The sequence below is a fragment of the Carassius gibelio genome, chromosome A5, assembly GCF_023724105.1.
Source record: "Carassius gibelio isolate Cgi1373 ecotype wild population from Czech Republic chromosome A5, carGib1.2-hapl.c, whole genome shotgun sequence".
Classification (NCBI taxonomy): Eukaryota; Metazoa; Chordata; class Actinopteri; order Cypriniformes; family Cyprinidae; genus Carassius; species Carassius gibelio.
In genome coordinates, this window is record NC_068375.1 from 39,295,775 (window position 1) to 39,313,812 (window position 18,038).

Here is an 18,038-nt window from a genome sequence, read left to right on the forward strand (position 1 = left end):
AACTGCCGAAGGACACTATTTTCAATGGAAGAATGTTTTTGACTTATTATCTGACAAGTCAAGAAAATAAAGCTATTGAGGCTAATTAGAAATCCTGTGAAGCAATTGTGCAACCCCTTCAGATGACCTCAGATGATGCCAACCCAGAAACCACATACAGAACTACCAAACTTTGCTATAAGTTTGATTGCATCATATAATAATTTCTCTTAATTTTCTTTATGATCTATTTGATTACATTTTTAATAGATTTTTCCATACATTTCTGCCATAATGTACATTAACTGACAGTCAGCTACTACTAAATATTGTAAAAATGTAATTTTCTTTAAAGTTGCTTTGCAAGGATTTTATCGTAAAAAGCGCTATACAAATAAACTTGAATGAATCGAATTCAGACTTGTTTTTGCAAATCGGAGAACAGTCAAAATTGTGGGATATAAACATGATATAAACTCGCAATACTGATTAATTTTTCTCTTGATTATGAGATTATATCTCGCAATTCTGGCTTTTTTTCAGAATTTTGAGTTTACATCTCGAATTGAGTCTAGAGGTGGGAACCTTTTGGAACCTCAAGATTAGATTTATGTAAGGGCACCTAAGTTGTTGTATTGCCAGCCTAAGATTGGAACCCACAACCCTAGGGTTAGGAGTCAAACTCGCTAAACACTAATCCACAACTTCCCATAGGTCTAAAGAAGAAAAAAATCACACTGAATTAAATGCAAACCTTAAAATTTATTGTTGTTTTTTCTTCCCATTTAAATCAACCCAGTATTATAAAACAAATGCCATGTAAGCTGACTGCAGTCAGGACCAGGAGTCATTTGTATCAAAGTAAGGCAGAACTGAGACAAATAAAAAAAATCACGTAGTACATAAAAATTAAGCATATATAAAAATATATAAAACTAGTTAATAAAATAAACAATAGGACAAATACAATAGACAAAATCTTCTAAGATATAATCTAAGATACTGTAACACATCTAACTGTTTATGTTCACGTATGACATGACGTAGACTGTGTGCATATGTGAATACTCCACACAGAGTGCATTTTGACATAATTGTGTGTGAATTTGACAGTATCAGTGCAATAAAGTGTGAAAGAGAATTTAATTCAGGATCACATGCATCAGAGGCAGATTTTGTGCTTGAGCCTCGGCTGTGTGTCCATCATAGTACCGTCAATAACTCTTACATGCCAATAACTAGTACAGTGAAGTTAAAGAAATGTATCACTTTAGACAATCAATTTAGAAGTTAGAATCGTGATACATATGTGAATATAATTTTCCCACACCCCTAATCGAGCCACAAACCAGGCTGACAAAATCTCCAATAGAATGAAGAGATAGCAAACGCAACTCTCTAATGCTTTCCACCAAGTCTTTCTGAGGAGATTTGAGGCTTTAGGTTTGCCCGGCTCGTACAAAAATGTCTGTGTCTTCAATATGTAAACCTAGAGAGGTGAGGTGCAACTGAAAACAGATTCTGGATCATCTACAACTCATCCTTTCCATCTTCCTCCTCCGGCGGTGGGCCGCCCGCGCTGCCATACAGCTTGCTTATGATGGGCTGCATAATTTCCTCCAGCTCCTTCTTCTTGTCCTGGAAGTCCTCAAGATCTGCATCCTGGTGAGACTCCAGCCACTCAATCTTCTCCTCGATGGCCTTCTTGATGGCCTCTTTGTCATCGGACGACAGTTTGCTGCCCAGCTTCTCTTTGTCCCCGATCTGGTTCTTCAGGGAGTAGGCATAGCCCTCCAGCTCATTGCGGGCATCAATGCGCTCCTTCAGCTTCTTGTCCTCATCAGCAAAGCGCTCGGCCTCCTTCACCATGCGATCAATGTCCTCGGGCGTCAGCCGGTTCCGGTCGTTGGTGATGGCGATCTTGTTCTTGTTGCCCGTGCCCATGTCTTCTGCGGTGACACGCAGAATGCTGTTGACGTCAATCTCGAAGGTGACCTTAATTTGGGGGACACCGCGGGGAGCTGGAGGGATGTCAGTCAAGTCAAAGGTGCCCAGGAGGTTGTTATCCTTGGTCAGCGACCGCTCACCTGGAAAGATTGAGGGAAAGAGTAAGAACAGATACTACTCTGAAGATTGAAGGAACATATTAAGTCGCTGCTAGATGTCAAATTTTCAAAACAATAAGAAAGGTGAAGTTTGATGACGATATAAAGGACAGTGGAATGATGGGGCACATTATTTCAGTGTTTCTCTGGTAAATTGAAGAAATTTCTACATTTTTTGACAGTATAAAGCATTAATTGACCTATTAGAAATTTGGACAGTAGAGGTATTTTATTAAACACATTCTAGTTAATGTTTGTCATTAGATAATAGACCGTTATACTATAATTGCAGTTAGATAAAGTAAGAAACATGATTGATGGGGAGCCAGTGCAGAGTTGACAGAACCGGCCTAATATGGTCATACTTCCTGGTTCTAGTAAGAACTCTAGCTGCTGCATTTTGGATTAACTGGAGTTTTTTTTATTAAGAGTGCAGAACAACCACCCTGCACTCTTAATCTAACCTTGAGGTCATGAACGGATGAATTAATATTTCTGCATTTGACATTGAGAGCATAGGTCGTAATTTAGATATGGCATGACTAGGTACTGAAGGCCATTGCGGAAGCCATTGCTACAGGAGTCGAGTGGGCCGAGCGCTCCCGACCCTCCAAGCAAGCCATTGCAGCCATCAAGTCTTAGACAGCACATTTTTAGGTCCTGTAATTAACACCTCTTTTTTTCAGAATTTAGCAGTAAGAAATTACTTCTCCTCCAGGTTTTTATATCAACTATGCATTCCGTAAATTTTTCAATTTAGTATGTTTCTCCGGGCTTTGAAGAAATGTAGAACCGATTTTAATCAGTATAACAGTGAAAGCCAACACCGTAGTTCCTGTTGATATCTCCCAAGGATAACAAGTAAATAATGAAAAGTAATGGCCCTAGTACTGAGCCTTGAGGTACTCTAGCGGTACTGGTCCCTGATTATCTGGCGGAGTGAATGGAGAAGACCCACCAGATCCAGGACCCATTCTCTGGGATCAGAAGCACGCTCTGCGGCTACTTTTCCCCATCATTGCGGATCAGCCCCCTCAGTCCACTGAGTATGAGGAGCTCTTAGAGGTGGTAACTCATCCCGTGGCCAAGTTGAACATTGATTGGCCCACCCAAGAAAAAGGCTGAATCACGGAAAAGTAATGTCGAATGTGGAATGTGTTTTTTCCACCCATCTTAATACAGAGGTGTCTTTAAAGGCTCCAGTCAATAGGCAGTCCGGTCAGTCAATAGGCAGACATCCCCTAGTTACATGTTTCTTACATGATGCGCTCAGGCTGAGCCCTTCAGTATGATCTCGTATCCCCACGTGGGACCTGGCTATGGTGTTAAGATGCTTTCTGTAAGCCTTCGATTGAGCCAATTGAGGAGATCTCTGGTAGCCATCTCACTATAAAGACTACCATTCTTCTGGCGATATCTGCTCTAAAGACAGTTGAGGATCTGCAGGCCCTCTCAGTGGCCCCTTCTTATCTCAACTTTGCACCTGGTTGGGCCAAAGTGTTTCTCTACCCTCAAGTGGGGTATGTTCCTAAGGTCTCCTCCTCTACCCCCCGGCCTGTTGTACTACAGGCCTTCAGTCTTCCTCACTTCATGGATCCAGACCAGCAGAAGCTTAGAAGCTTAATTGTATGTGTCCAGTACATCCACAGAGCTGTGATGTGGAGAAGGGTGGACCGGTTGCTTGTGTACCATGGTCCCCCTAAGAGAAGTCTTCCAGCTACAAAACAGACCCTCAAGATGTAATCTCAATTGCTTATAATCCCCCTGATCTCCCCTCACCTCTAGAGGTGAAGACACACTCCACAAGAAGTGTGGCGGCGTCCAAGGCCTTTCTGGCAGGTGTCTATATTAAGGAAATCTGCAATGATCCAGGCTCTCCTGTTTTCTCACCCTAGCTGTGCAGGCTTCCACACTAGGCAGGGATTTGAAAGTCTGGCGGCGTAGGCATTTTTGTTGCCAAACCCTCCTCCGATGCAACTCGTGTGTCTGAAAAGCAACGTCTCAGGTTATGCATGTAACCATGGTTCCTTGAAGGAACGTAACACTGTGTCACAGTGCCACACTTCCGGCATCTCTGCTGGCACTTACTTCATTCCTAGAGGATGACGCCAGCTTTGCCGCACATGTTTTTAAGCTTACTGGTCGCTTACATCACCCACCTATGATGTCTCGTCCATCTGTTGGGCTGATTACACACATGATTCAGAGCCGGTCATGCTGAAGTCGTTCCCAAAGCATTCTCCGAAGCAGTGTCTCATTCCTTCGAGGAACCATGGTTACATGCGTAACCTGAGACATTTTTCATGGATTCGTTGCTTAGTCTTAGTGCTGATATTCTAAACCCTTGTTTACAGTGCTCCATTTTTTGTTTTATTTTGGATTACTTGTCTTTTCCCTTGTTTTTCTTTGTTGCCTGCACTCTGGATATTGTTGTTTGGACTGCCCTGTCTATGCTTTGGACCTTTTGTCTGTTTGGACTACGTCTGTTTGTGGACTATGTTTACCCCTTATTAAAAGCTGTATTTGTATCTTCAATCTTCTTGTCTAAGTGCAGTGCGTAACAAACACCATGCCACCTAAGATTGCTGTTTTCGAGCAAATAATGACTTAAAATGAAGCAAAATCTAGAAAGAAAGAAAAATCTGTTAAATATGACTGATTATTGAATATAATTAGCTTCAATAAAATGTACCTTTTCATTTGAATAATATAAATAAAAGGAATGTGATTTAACACCAGCAACATTTTAAGCGAGAAACGGCTTTTTTATCTTTTATCTACATTCTTTTCATATAACCTATTAAATACAAATTGGGTCATAAAAGTAAGCCAACAACATTAAGTAAAAAATTTTGCTCACCTTCATAAACTTTGATGGCCACGGTTGGCTGGTTGTCAGAAGTGGTGGTGAAGACTTTGTATTTGTCAGTGGGCACACCGGTGTTCCTGGAAATTAGTTTGGCCATCACTCCTCCAACCGTCTCAATGCCCAGGGTCAAAGGGCAAACGTCCAGAAGCACCAGGTCACCTGTTCAACACATTTCAGTAAGCATCTCATAAGAGATTTGGTGTGGTTAGACAGCCCAGCCCTAGATGTGGGCATCATTAAAGGTTGTACAGGGACTCACCGGTTTCCTCTTCTCCTGACAGGACTCCAGCCTGGACGGCAGCTCCGTACGCCACGGCCTCGTCCGGATTGATTCCCTTGGATGGCTTCTTGCCATTGAAGAACTCCTTCACCAGCTCCTGGATCTTAGGAATACGAGTCGAGCCGCCAACCAGGACGATCTCGTCAATGTCAGACTTCTTCATGTCAGCATCCTCAAGAACCTTCTGCACTGGTTTCATGGTGGAGCGGAACAAGTCCTGAGAAACGCACAATACACTGATTATTTTACATGCATTGAACAGATGCACAATCACGCTGATTAAAAAAATTAAATAAACTACGATAGCATTTTTCAACATTTTGAATTAGTTTTTTTTATTATTAGATTTTCTTTTTTCATTTTAATTCAAAAGTTTTAGTAATCTGCTGTGAGTTTTAAGACATTTTCACAAACATAAGGACAAGACACGTGGTCAAGCATGTATCATATAATAATTTGAGCTCTGCATTTTACCCATCCAGTGGTGAACACACACTGTGAACACACACCTGGAGCAGTGGGCAGCCATTTTTTCTGCGGTACCTGTGAATTTGTTGAAGGATTTGTTGGCAAAGCAGAACTTCTCTTACCATGTTGAGCTCCTCAAACTTGGCACGGGTCAGCATCTCTGAGAAGTCATCACCCCTGTAGAAGGACTCGATCTCGATGTGAGCCTGATGCTGGGTGGACAGTGCTCTCTTGGCCTTCTCCACCTCGCGACGCAGCTTCTGCACTGCACGGCTGTCCTTGCGCACGTCTTTGCCGGTCTTCTTATTGTAGAGCTTGATGAAGTGCTCCATGACACGCTGATCAAAGTCTTCGCCACCGAGGTGAGTGTCTCCATTGGTGGCCACCACCTCGAAGACGCCGTTATCGATGGTCAGCAAGGAAACATCAAAGGTTCCGCCACCCAGATCAAACACCAGGATGTTCTTCACACCGTCACTCTTGTCCAGACCGTAAGCAATGGCAGCAGCGGTTCTGTGGAGAGAAACAAGATGTCCATCAGGGTCATCATTAACCAAAACCATAAAAAAATACATAAAATAATATTTTATTTTATTTCAAGTGACTTGCAATAAAAACATGAACTGAAATAAAGGAAGAAACAGCTTAAAATTGATCAAAATATGGGGGAAATAATAATAATAATAAAATATAGGTTACTGATGCAGGTGCAGGCACGTCCACCTGTTACGCAGGTCTCAGATCTAACCACTCAGGTCAGACAGTTAAAACCTGAAACTGCCCAACAGCCCACTGCGATCAATCCCCTGACTGTTGCACCGGTGGATTTCACCAACCGGCGTGTTGAGCCCCGTCTACTGCTTCTGACTGTTTACTCCAGTGAGCCCCTGTTATGTCGTTCATTCTTGACTACTTGTTCTCTTCACACTGCTCTCCAGCCTTCGACTTTTCCCACAGAGGAGTCCAAAGTGGTCTTTATCATCACTCTGCTCTCTGGACAAGTGGGTCTATGGGGAACAACGGTTTGAAGCCGCATTCTGCAAACTAAAGAGTTGCTTTGTTTCAGCTCCCATTCTGGTGGCCCCTGATCCCTCCCGTCAGTTTTTTGTCATGGAGGTCGCCACATCAGAGTTGGGGGCTGGTGCGGTTCTTTCCCAGCGTTCTTCCACAGATGGTAAGGTTAACCTTTGCGGGTAATTTTCTCATTGTCTGTCTCCTTATGAATGTAATTATGACATTGGCAACAGAGAGTCGGTGGCAGTTAAGTTCGCTTTGGAAGAATAGCGTCATTGGTTGGAGGGTTGGGAGGAACCTTTTATAGTCTGGACCGACCATAAGAACCTTGAATACATCAGTTCTGCTAAAAGGTTAAATTCTAGGCAGGCTCGGTGGGCCTTAGTTTTAATTTTTCAATTTCTTATGGTCCAGGTTCTAAGAACATTAGACCTGATGCTTTGTCTCGTATTTTTGACAGATCTGAATGCCCGTTGCCTCCCGAGTCCATCGTGCCACATGACATCACGGTATAGGGTATGACTTGGGAGATCGAGTCGAGCCTCCGCCTAGATGCCCACCGAGTAGTTTATATGTGCCAATATAATTATGGTCCGAGGTCATCCGTTGGGGCCATTGTTATAATGTAGCTTTCATCCAGGGGTAAATCGTACAGTATTTCTCATCAAAAAGCGGTTCTGGTGGCACTCTATGGCCCGGGATATACTAAATTTTGTTTTGGATCTCTTCTAAGGTTTCCAATCGACCCCCTGCTGGACTCCTTCAGCCAATGTCAGTTCCTTCGAGACCCTGTTCCCACATTTTGCTAGATTTTGTTTCAGGACTCCCGCCGTCACAGGGTAACATGGCAGTTTTGACCATGTTGGACCGGTTCTCGAAGGCAACTCATTTTGTACCTCTGCCCAAATTACCCTCAGCCAGAGAAACAGCGGTTGCTGTCATTGATTACGTCTTTAGTATTCATGGCCTCCTGGTGGACATGTGCCGCGTTTCCACCACAGGAACTTTACCCAGGAACTAGGGACTTTGGCCTTGTACTCGGTGTGTTTCCACCGCGGGAACCAGGAACTAAATAAAGTTCAGGGTAAAAAAATGCCCCTCAGAAAGTCCCTGCTGGTGAGGTAGTACTTTATCAAAGTTCCTGAACTTTCGGGGGCGGGACTTGAGCGCTAAACATCCTGATTGTTTGAGTTCACGCAGCATTGGTTGAGTTCAACCACCATTTATCCGGATCATTTTCAAAATATTACTGTTATTGTGTCATGAAATGTAATTTAAAAAGTATTTCAAGTGAGAATGTAGTTGTTTAAAAGTCAAATCTGTGGTTTATTATTAAACACAGCACCTATTTAAAAATGTGTTTCACCGATCTCAGAGACATGAGCTCCACTCGATCAGCGAGAGCTCAGTCCTCATGTATCCGCCAAGAGCAGCCTCACCTCGGCTACACCTTCTGATATGTGCCGCTGGCTCTGATGTCTCTTCAGTGGTTAAACAAAATATAATTTGTTTTGGGTAAATCTAACAGGTTATCTTTGGTCTGTATTCAATATATTTATATGTTAAAATGAAAATAAAAAAGGCAAATTTATGTAATATTTAGTTTCATTGTAATGGCTGTATATATACACATATCCCTGAACTAAGCACATTTCTGCAGCTGTTATTATGTTTAAATGAAAACGAAAGGAGGCAATGGTATTTTCTATTTGGCTATTTAGTTTTATTGTAAATATACAGAGAGGAAAATTGCAGTAGCCAAGACGAGCTGATTGAAGTTATCAAGTACGCTGCTGTTTGCAGATTTACCGGACTTGCGTCATTGCGGACATCACACTCCCGAGTCGAATGCGCAAAGTCTGTACTACCGAGGATGCACGTCCAAAATCAGCATACTTTGTATTGAGAAACAATCGCAAACCTACGTCACCAGTCTATTTGCCTAATCTTCCCGGTACTTTACATCGTGGTGGAAACGCAGAACGCAGCAGGTCTGGGGGAAAAAAGTTCCTGGGAAAAAAAGTTCCTGGTACAAATTTCGGTGGAAACACGGCAATGGTCTCTGACAGGGGGCCTCAGTTTGTTGACATTGTCTTGCTAGTTGTTACTCTGCAACTCTTGGTTTTTGGATTTCTTGCCTGAATCTTGGATTACCCTTTTGTCTGAGTCTCCTGCCTTGTTGCTTGTTTGGACTGTTTGACTGGGTTGTGCCATGTTGCCTGAATTTTGGATTAAGTTTCTGGATTGTCCAAGTGGGGCACAATACACCAAGCGCTGGTGGCCATGGAGCTGTGCCCACCTTGGTCGCCAACATGTCCAGTTCTGATGCTCACTAGTCCTGTGGTTCCCATTCCAGAGTCTTGACCTGTCATGGTTGCCAGCCCAGAACATTTTCATAAGAGTAAAATAAAGTTAAGTCATGGCCTAATGGTTAGAGAGTTTGACTCCTAACCCTAAGGTTGTGGGTTTGAGTCTCGGGTTGGCAATACCATGACTGATGTCCCCTTGAGCAAGGCACTGAACCCTCAACTGTTCCCCAGGTGCCACAGCATAAATGACTGCTCACTGCTCTGGGTGTGTGTACACTTTGGATGGGTTATTAAATGCAGAGCACAAATTCTGAGTGTGGGTCACCCAACTTGTCTGTATGACGTGCCACTTTCACTTTTTTTTCATAAGATAGCTGATAGCCCAGAACCTCTCCACAAGATAGCCGCTAGAGCTGAAGATCTTTGCCCGAACCCGATGGGACCTAATGGGACCCGACGGGTTTGGGCTTAATTTATATCATTTTACATGGGCTCGGGGTGGACTCGGGCTTGTGCTACGGTTTGCACGGTAAATGAGCGGTCACGTGATATGTTTTGATATAGATATATATATATATATATATATAATAGCATATCAAATTAAAATAACACTTCTATACTTACGGCTCATTGATGATCCTCAAGACATTCAGACCGGCGATGGTTCCTGCATCTTTGGTGGCCTGGCGCTGGGCATCATTGAAATAAGCGGGCACAGTGACCACAGCATGTATAACCTTTAGAAGAACAGAAACAGATCAGATGTTGAGTTTTACTGCAGCGCAACAGATATTACCTGTTTTCTTGGTGTTGGAGACAAAACTTTACCCTCTCTCCCAGGTAAGCCTCTGCAGTCTCCTTCATTTTAGTCAGAACCATAGCAGAGATTTCCTCAGGGGTGAAAGTCTTCATCTGACCTGATCCGATGTCCAGCTGGATGTGAGGCTTGTTCTTCTTCTCAATAACCTGGAAGAGTCACAGCAGGTGTTTAGTGTCCTCATTAAAGACAAAGAGACAAATACAGTTCAGACACAGGCTGGCAGACATGTGTACCTTAAAGGGGAAGTATTTAATGTCCTGCTGCACGGTCGAGTCGCCCCATGTGCGGCCGATTAACCTCTTGGCGTCAAAGACGGTGTTCTCGGGGTTAGAGGTCAGCTGGTTCTTCGCAGCGTCTCCGATGAGTCTCTCACCTTCAGTAGTGAAGGCCACGTATGACGGAGTGATGCGGTTTCCCTGATCATTGGCGATGATCTCAACACGGCCGTTCTTGAACACTCCAACACTGGAGCAAATTAAAAGAGTATAAGCACAAACTAATAAGTTAATTATAGATAAAACAGAAATGTTTCAATACTGAGCATTACTAGGAAAAAAAAAAAGATCCATAAATGTATTCTTCATAAAATTCTTCGTCATCAGTTAGGAACCTATTAACCTGTTATTTGGTAGCAATCTTTCCTTAAAAAGCCACATTTCTAGCATTTGTAAAACTGCATTTTCCCTACATCGTTAGAAAAATGGCATCTTCACAAATAAGACAAGAACAATCAATGAACAATTCTCCACACCGCAGACTGAGGATAACTTCACAACTTCACAATGTCCGGGCCAACCAGAAGCCGAGGATGACAGGCTACAAACTCCTGAAGACGTGGAACGCTTCCTTCAGAGCTGGAGATGAGGTGAGCCTGAGGACTGCCTGGGCCAACCTGTCCCTAGCCATCAGAGAAGCTAAGAGACAGTACTCCAGGAGGACAGCTCATCAATTCAGCGACAGCAGAGACACTAGGAGCCTGTGGCAGGGGATAGAGAACATTACAGACTACAACCCCCCACCACTGACCTGTGACATCAACATCTCTCTGCTGAACGAACTGAACACCTTCTTCGCTCGCTTTGACCAACAAAACAGCACCACTGCACAGAAGACTCCACCTCCTCCCACTTGCCCCCCTTCCCTCTTCTGCCCCAGGCACCACAGAACTATGACCCCCCCTCCCCCAGATCCCACACCCCCAGGTCCTTCCACTCCCCCTCCCACTAACATACGATGACATGCACCAGTCACTTTGTGCAGCACTGGCCTGCTCACTACCTTTTCAGCATAGAACTGACGTCTTTCTACTACCTCATCAGTGAGTTTAAATAAAAGAACTGCTCTTGGAATTTGACCATTACCTTCAGCTCAACCTTACTAAAACAGAACTGTTGGTGGTTCCAGCTAACCCATCTTTTTATCACAGCTACTCTATGCAACTGGGTTCATCAACTATAACTCCCTCCAGGACAGTCAGAAACCTAGGAGTTGTGAGGGATCATCAATTAAGCTTCACAGACAATTTTGCTACAATGACCCGGTCCTGCAGGTTTGCCTTATACAACATTAGGAAGATTAGACCCTTCCTGTCAGGGCAAGCCACCCAACTTCTTGTCCAAGCTCTTGTTCTCTCCAGACTGGACATTTGTAATGCTCTCCTGGCTCTTCCTGCATGCACTGTCAAGCCTCTGCAATTGATCCAGAATGCAGCAGCGAGGGTTGTCTTCAATGAGCCAAAAAAAGCTCATGTTACTCCTCTCCTCATCAGGTTACACTGGCTACCAGTAGCTGCTCGCATCAAATTCAAGGTACTGATGCTTGCCTACAAGACGACAACTGGCACAGCACCAATATACCTAAACTCAACAATTCTGCAAGCGAACGACGCCTTGTGGTGCCATCCCAAAGAGGTTCAAAATCACTCTCGTTGACCTTTTCCTGGACTGTGCCCAGCTGGTGGAACGACCTCCCAATCTCAATTCGAACAGTAGAGTTTCTACCCATTTTCAAAAAACATCTAAAGACCAATCTTTCTCACCAGCACTTGACCAACTAATACAAACACTTACCTTTTCTTGCCTCACACACCTCGCACTTACTCTGAGTGGGCCTCGAACCCGTGTCTCCGGCATGGGAGGCAGACGCACTAAAAAGGAGGCTAAATGACTGCAGCCACTAGCTTCTGTCACATCTACTCGGCCTCCATTACACTTAGATTTGTCTGTTTCTCTCTTGTTCCGAGGTCACCGTAGCCACCAGATCCAGTCTGTGTCCAGATCAGAGGGTCACTGCAGTCACCCGGATCCAGTACGTATCCAGACCAGATGGTGGATCAGCACCTAGAAAGGACCTCTACATCCCTGAAAGACAGCGGAGACCAGGACAACTAGAGCCCAGATACAGATCCCCTGTAAAGACCTTGTCTCAGAGGAGCACCAGGACAAGACCACAGGAAACAGATGATTCTTCTGCACAATCTGACTTTGCTGCAGCCTGGAATTGAACTACTGGTTTCGTCTGGTCAGAGGAGAACTGGTTTCCTGGATGGAGTTTTGGTTTCTTGCCGCTCTCACCTCTGGCTTACTTTGTTGGGGACACTTAATTTACAGCGATATGGTTGACTTGATTGCAAATGATTGCACAGATACTATTTAAACTGAATTTAAATGAATGATGACATCACTTAACTCAATGATGAACTGCCTTTAACTGTCGTTTTGCATTATTGACAAACTGTTTTCCTGATTAATGTTGTTCAGTTGCTTTGACACAATCTTTCATGTTTAAAGCGCTATATAAATAAAGGTGACTTGATATGACAAAAAGATATATCCCAATATAATTATCATTTATATACATACACTGTAAAACCGAACAGTGAAATTAATCAAATGAAATTAGTTAATTGCACTCAAATAATAATGAAAGTTCATTGGACTTAATTTAAATAAGTTCTGTTAACTCAAAAATTTGTTGTAGTGAGGTGAACTTAAAATTATTGTGTTTTCTAGTTCCCAGCATGCTTTGCATCAGAAAACAAGGAAAATAAATTTAGAAATTAAGTGTTATTTTGTGTGTTTTTACACAAGATTAACATAGAGGGACATAAGTTAATACATAAATGTTGTGTTATATTAGATTTTACAAAGGTTTATGTTATGTTGGATTTGTAGTGTTACCGTTGTGGTGAAGAGTAGAGCCTGTGGTTAGACTGAGGATGGACAGCAAAAGCCTATTTTTGAGTGTATTTCCCACATTATAGGAGTTGAAAAATAGATACAATTATGAGTGAATTACTCCCTAATTATAAGTTTAGAAATATAATTATTTAAGATAACTCTGAGATAATTTAAGGTAACTGGAATTAAATTTTTTAAGTTTATGTAAACTTAAAACATTTAAAAACATCACTTAAATGTTTTTGTGTAATCTGTTACAAAATATTTTTTGAGTTCTGTGAACTTATCAGGGTTTACAGTGTACATATTTTTTGGAAAATAATAAATTTAATCTATTTTGGAAAAAGGCTGTAACATAACAAAATGTGGAAAAAGTGAGGGCTGTGAATCCTTTCCTAATGCACTGTATGTGCATATACACATACATACATACATACATACATGCATGCATGCAGGCACACACTATTAATCCTGTGAACCCTGTTTATGATTTCAAACTCCCAAATTCTCACCATGAGTAGGTCGTCCCGAGGTCTATTCCAATCACTGTCCCAATAATTTCCTTCTTGTTACTTTCCTTCTTGTAACTTTCCTTCTTGTAATTTTCCTCCTTGACACTTTCCTTCTTGTCGTCCTCTTCAGTAAACCACCAGCAGGAACTACCGGCCACCAGCAGGAGCAGACAGAGCAATCGCATTTTGATGTTGATCTTGTGTCAAATGGTCACTTCTGTAATGATACTTTAAACAAAGGTCACAGGTGAGGGCATATATGTGACATCTGATGGAAACATCCCATAGATGTATTGCAGATGAGCAAACACTCTAAAAAATATATGTCTTGCAGATATAAATGCAGACATCACATCAGGTTAATAGTCTCTTATTTGCTGTTTAGACAAGCTTTCCATAAAACAAACAAAACAAGCCCTGCACATCAATAAAATGAAAAAAAAAAACACGATATACAGACACTTAATATGTTATGTTATTTGATTATGTGAATTGCATTTCTTATATTAATAAAAAAAAATTGCAATGGTTTTGTAAAGGCAATTTGCATGTTTTGGTGTCATTTTCATTGCATTTTCATGATTTTAACCAGCAGGATCACCAGATTTTGGTGATTTGTTATTGATCAAAGACATTATACAAAGTAATATAACCACAAACAAATAAACATTATTAGACAATGACAACAAGATAAAACTAAATAAAATTAAAATAAATAAATTGCATCTATGAATGTGGAATTTAGCAAGAAGCGGTTTTCTTTTAGACTGTTCAGACCCAGCATCATATCCTTCCAAAACAGAACACAATCCATTATAAATTTAACTACAAATGAAACCTAAAATGTCTTGCCAAAATTTGTTTGTAAAAGTACAGTTCCAAAAGAGTCATCACAAAGTTCGAGGAAATTAAATTTAAATTTAAAAATTAAAATTATGCATTTAGCAGACGCTTTTATCAAAAGCGACCTACAGTGCATTCAGGCTGTCAAATTTTTACCTATCATGTGTTCCCTGGGATTCGAACCCCCAACTTTGCGCAATGCACTACCAATTGAGCTACAGATGTTTTTATGTTATGTTTGTCTTGCACCTTGGTCCATCATAAAACTAAATTTTGCTCTTCTGTATACTGTGTATGTGTCAGAGGTATCAAACTCAATTCCCTGAGGGCTGAAGCCCTGCAGAGATTCTTTTCCAACCCTGCTCCAACACACAGACCATGCAGTTTTCAAAATAAGCCCAAAAGACTGGACTAGTTGGGTCAGGTGTGTTTAATTTGTGTTTCTTTTAATTAGAGTTCAAATCTAAACTTTGCAGGGAATTCATACAGGCACCACGTAGAGGGGTCCTAAAGTTAAGAATATCATCTGCAATCTCAGCTGAGAGCCAAGAAGACATTAACATGCTTCACTCAGGGGCCATACCCACAGTTCATGAATCAAACAGGGAGCCAAATCATGAAAAGGATTAGAAGCAGTCTTTAAGGTGTTTATGACTTAGAATGTATGTTAAACTGACATCTTAAAGACATCTAGCAATTGTTTGTACACAGCAGATGCTTTCCAGATCTTTAACAGACATCTTGCAGACGTATGTGTGCTATCTGGGTAAGTGTAGGCATTGGCATTGAATGAATCATGCATCTGTAGCTGTAATTTAATATTGAGCAACAGTGCATATTATATTGTTATAAATGCCGCTTATTTATGAGAAGGACCCAAGGATATATGGTTACTTTTTTGTTGATATAATCCTTAATTTCCTTTTCGTTTTTTTTTTTTTTTTTCATTTAAATTTAAATAATAACAAAGATGACTTCCTGGTTAACAACAACATGCTGGGAAAGTTTTTAGATAACAAATCTAAGAACTTGAAAGTGAAACCAAAGTTTTGTGCATTTTATGAGTTTATTTCTAATACAAAAGCCTTCAAAGTGCTGAAAAAAAATGCTATATATGTATATATACACTGTGGCATGCAGAAGTTTGTGAACCCCTAAACCCCACCTCTCAACAAAATAAGAGAAATCATACAAAATGCCTGTTATTTTTTATTTAGTATTGTCTTTAGTAACATATTGTACATAAAATATGTTTACATTTAGTCCACAAGACAACCATTTTTTTATTATTATTACATTATTAAAATAACCCCATTCAAAGATTTGGGAACCATTGGTACTTAATACTGTGTGTGGTTACCTGGATAATCCACGACCATTTATTATTATTATTTTTTTTTAAAATAATGTGGGGAAAAAAATAGTTCTGTTTGAGTCCCTCAATTGATGCAGAAAACTGAAGAATCTACAGAAGCTGGAGGATTATTTTTCTGAAGAACTGTGCTCAGTTTAACTGTTCAGAACAAGAACAAAACAAATAAACAGTTGTGGATCATCCAGTTAATCACACATTAAGAACCAATGGGTTCCAATCTTTTGAATGGGGTTATTTAAATGATTTCATCAATTATTATTATTATTATTGTTTTGCCTTGTGGACTATATGTAAACATCTTTTATCTAAAATATCTTAATCAGGACTGTACTTAATAAAACATAACATGCATTTTGTATGATCTCTGTTATTTTGTTCAAATAATTCAAATTTCACAGAATCTGCAAGGAGTTCCCAAACTTTCACATGCCACACAGACACACACGTGTTTTCTCTGAGTTTCAGTAACTTATTGCTCTGCTCTCACTTGTATATAAGCAGGTTTTTTCGGTTTCTGAGATTGTCTGTTTCAGTGGGTGGAGCAAACATTAATATTCATTACTCTCCCGGGCACGCGCGTGGAACTGAGAATTATACTTGATGATCCTTGTATCTCAGCAAGTTTAATGGAATATTGAAAAAAAAAAAAAGTAAATATATTTTCAGAGGTGAACAGCGGATGGACCATTTACAGCCCAAAAGCTCACCAAAACCTGCCCACTCCAATAAAAAAAGCCCAAAACATTGAACTCTCACAATAATGGGATAGAATGTTATTGTCATGTCAATCTAGTTTGATGAAGACCATTTTTAACGCATTGAAACTAAATAATGACGACAATATAAATATAAATTCCCCAGGTAAACGGATCAAATAAGGGGCAAATGGGCTATTAAAGATAATGACAAAATATTCAGACACACACTGTTAAAACGGCAATCAAGATATTAACTGATACCCTCGAAAAATCACATGCAGCATTTCCAATGTCAACAGTCAATTTAGGCTAAATGCAAAAAGGGACCAATATAGTCTACGTGAAAACACAACGTAGCATAGGCTATTTATATTTGTTTATGCATACACCATTACAGTTGAAACCGTCATTCATTGATATAGAGATAAAATAATGTACGATAATCCGAGACTAAAACAATGTACCATAACAATAATGCGCTTACCTTCGTGTCACACTTGAACTTCAGACAGAATGAGGAAGTCTTTCATGAAGTTGCCTACTGAACTTGACACAGTCTGAACTAATAAAGTCCAGCAGCTTTCAGTGCCATAGACTACAAGACCAGTCTGGAGCGTTTAAACACGTCCTGATGCAGGACAGTGACCTATAGTCCCATATTCAGTTTTTGATTAAGTTTTGTGGTTTGATTTTAGAGTTAAATTGGCGTAGAGTTAAGCCTTCGTGCCATCTCCTTCCATTCTATTTTACGTTTTACTTTATAATTCATTAGGCTATATGTATAAAAAGAAAATCCTTATAGGCTATTTTTGACACACTAGGTTTGTTTGTTAACCAATGTTTTATCTTTGAAAACGGCCAAACGAATGTTGTCCACCTGCCCAAGCCACCAACATCTGAGTAGCGGGAAAACCCAACTTTCATAAACCTGGATTCAAACATTCCGACACGCAAAGTAAAGAATTCACGTGACTGGAAAGAAAATGAGGTTTCGTTTTTGGTTGATCACGTGATTCTAGCTGCCTAATCGATACGCGATTTGAAGGTTCAGTGTCACATGTAACATTAGACCAAATCATGCAAAGTTTTGCTACGTGTAGCTAAAGCGCAAAACCCCAAATAATGCATGCGCAAGCAGAATTAGGATTATTCACTTTCATAATCACAATTCAAAAAAGGCCATTAAATTCCGTGCTCACCTGATAAATACAAACCCAAACGTGTTTTGTCTTTCTTCTTTATTTTCTATTTCACATTACTGTTTTTGTTTCTGTTTTTCTTGATCAAATAAATATAGGCTTGATGAGCATAAGAGACTTATTTTAAAAAAAAAACATAAAAAAATAGTAATGTTCTAAACTTTTGCAATCACTCCAAAATAGAAGATGACTACTCACACAGCTGCATTATGAATGAACAGAGAGACTAGTATTTTTCTCCCTGTCTTGACGGTGTTATGGAAGCCCCACATCAAAGCCCGAGGCCCTAGACAATCACCTGCTCTGCCTAAAGCTAGTGCGGAACCTGTTTCAACCTTTACGGAGTGAATACTGTGCCAAAACTAAACAAACAAATCCAGTATTTTGC

General features: G+C 40.7%; 1 protein-coding gene across 1 annotated transcript; it reads right to left on the reverse strand.

The window, feature by feature from the left end:
- Positions 1-715: 715 nt before the first annotated feature.
- On the reverse strand, positions 716-17,377 carry LOC128014920 (endoplasmic reticulum chaperone BiP). Its single transcript, XM_052598632.1, has 9 exons — positions 16,936-17,377; positions 13,536-13,763; positions 10,078-10,309; positions 9,853-9,990; positions 9,649-9,761; positions 5,824-6,214; positions 5,213-5,450; positions 4,945-5,112; positions 716-2,066 (listed from the first exon to the last, which is right to left on the reverse strand). The coding sequence occupies exons 2-9, from the start codon at positions 13,718-13,720 to the stop codon at positions 1,510-1,512; spliced, it is 2,022 nt and encodes a 673-aa protein (XP_052454592.1). The 5' UTR covers positions 13,721-13,763; positions 16,936-17,377; the 3' UTR covers positions 716-1,509.
- Between the last annotated feature and the right edge of the window lie 661 nt (positions 17,378-18,038).